This window comes from Gymnodraco acuticeps, unplaced genomic scaffold (genome assembly GCF_902827175.1).
Source record: "Gymnodraco acuticeps unplaced genomic scaffold, fGymAcu1.1, whole genome shotgun sequence".
NCBI classification, from domain to species: Eukaryota; Metazoa; Chordata; class Actinopteri; order Perciformes; family Bathydraconidae; genus Gymnodraco; species Gymnodraco acuticeps.
Genome location: NW_022991244.1, coordinates 216026 through 221784, shown reverse-complemented (window position 1 = coordinate 221784; position 5759 = coordinate 216026). Strand labels below are relative to the sequence as shown.

Below are 5759 nucleotides of genomic sequence, written 5' to 3'. Positions count from 1 at the left end.
CTGGTCGATTCGAGAGAGAGCAAGAGAGACTGAGAGAGTTACAGGGTTGTTGTTAGCATCTGGTGCTAGCTCGGAGCTAACGGAGATTAGCTGTTTCAACAATAAGGAGAGGGAGAGTCCTCTCCTGTGGGACTGAGAGAGATAACGTCAGCTCAGGGAGGTAAAGGACTCTTGAGTGATTCGATTGTAAACTGTAGCCTAAGTTATCTCAGTGGGTTTAATAATGTAATAGTTTAATAATACTCTAGCACATGACATGTACATAAGCTAATTATTTCCCAGAGGCTGAACCCAAGCAGAGATTTTAAACAAGGCAAAGGACCCTTCAGTCTTCTAAGCTAACATTAGCTAGCGTTGTCTGTCTAACGATCTAACGATCCCCCATTCTTATTAGGTGCTTCTGCTACCAAGTAAAATGTTGAAGTGAATGTGAGAGAAAATTAATTGACTGTTCGACAGGGTGTAACGCCTCTGGTCGAGGTAGCAGCACGGGCTTTAGTTCAATGAATAGCCAGGGAGCTGTCTGCGACTCCAACTCCACCAGAAGTGAGCATAGCAGAGAGTGCACCGGTCAGCGTAGCAGTCAGGGCGGTAGACAGCGTCCAATCCCACAATGATGTCAGGGTGAGGCAGGCAATGAGAAGGTGATTTTAATAGACTTTTTTTTTACATTTGACAGTTCAAGATCAAACTGTGGCTTAATCCCGTAGATGTGTAAACATCTGATATTTGATCTCAGCCCTCGCATTACTCTAATGTAATGTTGAGTTAATGTTTTAAAACATTTGTCCATAGTATGTATCCTCTATATCCCCATTACTGCTTTTAAAACCTTTAGCAGCCCCTTGCCTTGAAACGTCCCAAACACAATATATTAATGTTTTCAAAACAAATATTTTGGTAAGATAAAGCTAAGTGTCAAGATTGTTTTTGTATAACTATGATTTCACTTTTTATTCATACAATTTGTTCAAACTATGTTAACAAAACCATCAACGCAAGCCAATGATTTGGAAATGATATAACAATGTCTAGTCTCACAGATCCTTTTGTCATTCCCACATCAGGCAATTCCCAAGTATGTTCAGTACTGATCAGCCAAGAGGCAAAAGACGATTTCCCACCCCGGCTCCTTGCATCGTCAAACGGACGGACTTTCACATATATGTCCTTTCGGGACCCAGTCAATTTACACCTAAGGGCTCGGAAGAGCTACCACTTGCCCATGCTGGCCTTGGAAAGAGGATGCAAAATCTACCGGACAACTTATTGCACAGTGAGGTAATCATATAAACAGTATTAAATATTTCTCAATGATTTAAAATGTGAATCACTTGCTGAATATTGTATGTTATTTCACTTTGTTTTAAAGACTATGGCTTCGGTTGAGGAAGAATTTCCAAAACTGAAAACATTAAAAGGAGGCTGGATGTTTTTCAAGTCAGCAGGTAATATTGTTCTCATCTCCATTGGTGAAAATGCTGTGTTGTGTTTTTCACACTCAGAAGCCCCACATATGTGTTTTCTGTCGCCCTACTTTGAATTACCATTCATATCACTTCTTCAAGTTATATAAAACTACTAAAGTTTGCCTGACAAAGTGTAACGTATATCCCTAATATTAATGTATGTAATGTCAGGTGGTTTTAAAGCACACTTGTGTTGTTCCTATTTTGATTTTAAAATAGGTGGTAGTGGACGTCGAAAGCTGTCCATAATTCCTACTGACTCCGAGGGGTACTCCACAAGGCTCCTCAAAACAGCGTCCAACAACGGAAAAAACATTGTGTTTGTAATTCCACTACAGGAGCAACTTTCTACCGAACCACTACCCTATGACTCGGCAGAGTTTGCAAAGATGCCACCGTCAACCTGCATAACATGTGGCAGTCAAATGCCTTTGCAGCTGTTGCCTTTACATGTGGAGGAATGTAATGACATATTGACTGTACGCTGTTATTAAAACATTTCTCTAATTTCTCAAATAAATATGTAATGTTTTAGTTTGCTCAAATGACTGTTTCAAAGTCTATAGAACCAATTCTCTGTACCTTTTTTGTTTTTAGGAGAGTGAATCTGGGACTTCTCTTGATGAAGTGATTGAGCAGCCAAATCCACCTAACACAGGGATGGGAGAATTGTCAAAGGTAGTTGATGCGGTCTTCTCCTGTTAAAGTTACTTTGCAATTTAGTATAAAAGCCTTATTGTGTTCAGTAAATAATGACAGCATGATTGCAGGTGTGTATATAGGTAGGGTATAACACATTTCACCAAACAGACTTTTTGCACACTGTCTATGTACTCATTTATCATAGAATTATGTTTCCTGTATCACTTATCTGAGAGAGAATTATTAAACATAAAACCTTTCTTATAATAATGTGATATGTTTTAAAGGTATTGACATTTGTTTGTTTTTTACAGGTTTGCCCTATATGTCTTGAATCTTACCCGATTGATGTCCTCTCATTTCATGCAAGCACATGTGGTGAAGGGTAAGACGTTTTGACTTGTTCAAGCAAAAGATGGAAGATAGACATGTTTTGAGAGAGGTGAACAACATATACAAAGTGTCAAACCTAATAACGATATTGTTTGGTGAATGTGCTTGTTCCTTTTTTGTGTTTTAAAATGCTGTAATGTTACAGCTATAGCAGCTGCATCAGAGCATGTGATGCATTTTTAGGAAATGTAGATGTAGAAATCATAACAGAGCCGAAATACTTATTAGGGATCTGATTTAAATGACTTTGTTTGATATGCAAAAAGAAATATGTAAAAAAATAAGGGCACTCACTAGTCTCTATTTTCCATTCCTGTGAGTATGTTTTTTGTTTTCCAAGAATGGACCCTGCTCATCATAGCGATGCAGCCAGTATGACAAGGACAGAGGAAATGCCAGGACCTTCAGTTCAACGATTGCCAGCAACAGTTTCAGCAGGTTATTTATTCAGAACAATTACTGCTGTGGTGTAGTTTGAAACAGTGACTACTCACAAACACTTAAATAGCAATGATCACCAAAATGAATGTTGTTACATGTTTGATCCAGTAATATGGAAAGGATAATTGATTTGAAGTTACTACCTTTTAATATATTGCTTTAAAATACAGGGCTTACTAAATGAGACAATAAATGAAGTACTATTTTAGAATTGAAGCTGACATATTATGAAGTTTATTGTACCAACCACTTTTTTTTCCTTCAAATTACATTTTCAGCACGGGCCAATGAAGTGGACCCCCGGAAGGCATGTCAGTTGTTCAGAGAGGAACTGCAGGAACGTAACTATGAATGTCCACGCCTCTTTCTATCAATTGACTTGTTTGACGCAGAAGAAGAAACGGACAGTTCATTGATTTCATTCTTTAAAATGAACAATGTTAACTGGGCAGCTCCATTGAAGTGCAGGCTGAGAGGTATTAATAAATAGTGTAACTTCTCATGTTTCATTATAGGTTGTCATCTGGGACGAATTTTTCCTTTTTGTTTGTTTTTACTTGCATGTTGAGGATTAAGTTCATGTCCCTTAGACCAGGGAAGAAAGAACTAATTACATTTATTGTATTGAAAGCTTGAAGGAGGATTCATGTTGTCTCTTGGTAAGTGTATGTTGAATATCATCTTGTTGGTTGTACTTTTCTAAATGAGGTCGTCTTTTCAAGGGGATGCAGCAGTCGGCCAAGGTGTCAACCGACACGTTTTATCAATGGCCATGCAGAAACTGAAGACCGGCTTCAGTATACATTGTATACATTATACAGTGTACATTGAGTGTCCTAGTTAAAAAGTGACATGTCATACACCACTGCACCACAATGCTACATACACTTGTCATCTTGTGCATTATGAAAAAGATTCCATTCATGCGATGTTACCAGTGTAATGGTCTTTACAGATAAACAACACAATGGCAAGCTGATTGCCAAATAGTTTACAAATAGGTGAATACAGCGCACTGATGTTCTCTGACCTGCACAGCTTCAACCAGCAGTCACTTTACAGTCACTCTGCAGGATGGTGTCACTCTCAGCTAATTCATGATGTGCCTTTGAGAGAAGAAAGATTTCCCTTTGACAAAAGGGTGCCATTGTTCAGTAAGGATGTCAAAATCCCTCAGGAAAAGATGGGAAATAGACCACATAATTGAATTTCTCTGACAGAAATGTTCCCTTGATGAAGTATCCAGTTTATTTCAAATGATATGGGAAAATGAGATGTGAAACCCGCTTGACCACTCAAATTATTCTTAAAAAACCCAATTAGAAACAGATAATGTTGACCAAAATGCTGGACAGACAAGCTTAAATACAATTGAAAATAAACGTTATAGTAAATGTAATCGTGAGTCTCAAAGCGTGAGAAAACATGAACTGCAGTTACTGGCAGAGTTTCTAACACTTGGAGGTGGAATAACGGTGGGGATTGTCAATACCGTTTATAAACAAAAGCATCTTCAAATCAATTCTGTAAGGAGGCCTATACAGAGGAGGTGTTTGTCTTTGTTCCATGAATCAATGAGGATCCATATGGCTGTGTTTTGGAGCAGATGCTGGGGAGACAAGACTATCTGTCCCACAGAAAGAGACTCCAAAGTTAGAATTGTAATTATTTGACAAATTTTAAAAGAAACACTTGACATCCTCAAGAAAGGGAAGTGAATAGACTTGTTTTAGTCCCACAAAGGTTTACACAGGTAAGGATTTAGGGTTGTTTAGTGAGACACACCAGTCTGTTAAGGATCAAGTGAATAGGGGCAAGGCAAGGCAATTTTATTTATATAGCACTTTTCAGCACGTGGCGATTCAAAGTGCTTTACAGATTAAAAGCAAAAGACATTTAAGAACAAATACAGCATAAATACATTATTAAAAAGGCATTTACACACATATACACAATTACATTACATTCCAAATGGCACAGACTGAGTAGCTTGTTTGTGGAAATAAAACCATCCTTCAGATCTAAATGCAATTTTAACATCTGTTGGGAATATCATTTTGAAATATTCACTCGTATAACCAAAAATCAGCCCACTCATATTTTCCATCTGTTTGTCAGCAGTTGTGTTTTATATTTGTTATCAGATCCACTTTTGTCAGTGTCAAAAGGAAAAAGATTATGCGGCATGTCTCGAGACATGCAGTTCCTGAAACTAGAGAGCATCAGGTATGATTTACTGGCCTAGAGTGAAAGAGATACTTTAATTTGATCCCTACACATGCACTTCCATTCCTGCTCTGTTGGATTTCTGATTACATTTTCACTGCTATATCATTTGGAAGACTGACTGGAACTTTTTCTCTCTCCATGCTGATTACATTTCTTTTTTTGTTTCCTAACTAATATTAGAATACATTGATTGTGTTAATGCCATGTTGCATCATTTGTCTCCAAATTATGTAACAAACATTACAGAAAAGAAAGACATTTCAAGGAAGATTTATGGTGGTAGTCTGAAGAGCGTGCTCCTGTGTCAGTGCAGAATCGTCATCAGACAATCATCATATATCTCTTTGAAACATAATCTTGTCAAATGTCAAGCCTCCACTCACTCTCATATTACAAAGTGCATTTCTATTTGTCTTTGGATAAAGGTACATTTTCTGATATTAGAGAGTGACAACTCACTAATCAGGTCCTCCACAGTTCCCTTTGGTGTGTGTGTGTGGCTTTCTGGGAGTCTCTTTTTCTGTTGCTTTCACCTCCCCTTGATGGAAATGCACCTAACATTTCCATTTGCTTGATGGAAACACT

General features: G+C 37.8%; 1 protein-coding gene across 1 annotated transcript; it reads left to right on the top strand.

Moving 5' to 3' along the window:
* Positions 1-529: 529 nt before the first annotated feature.
* LOC117561912 lies at positions 530-5190 on the top strand. Its single transcript, XM_034239578.1, has 9 exons — positions 530-624; positions 1068-1281; positions 1373-1448; positions 1689-1948; positions 2067-2147; positions 2426-2496; positions 2845-2942; positions 3224-3352; positions 5090-5190. The coding sequence occupies exons 1-9, from the start codon at positions 614-616 to the stop codon at positions 5188-5190; spliced, it is 1041 nt and encodes a 346-aa protein (XP_034095469.1). The 5' UTR covers positions 530-613.
* The last annotated feature ends 569 nt before the right edge of the window (positions 5191-5759 follow it).

Excerpts from the sequence above, each read along its gene's own strand:
- LOC117561912 (XM_034239578.1), top strand. Across the intron at positions 1,449-1,688 it reads GATGTTTTTCAAGTCAGCAG|GTGGTAGTGGACGTCGAAAG; the intron begins GTAATATTGTTC and ends ATTTTAAAATAG. Across the intron at positions 2,497-2,844 it reads GCAAGCACATGTGGTGAAGG|AATGGACCCTGCTCATCATA; the intron begins GTAAGACGTTTT and ends TTGTTTTCCAAG.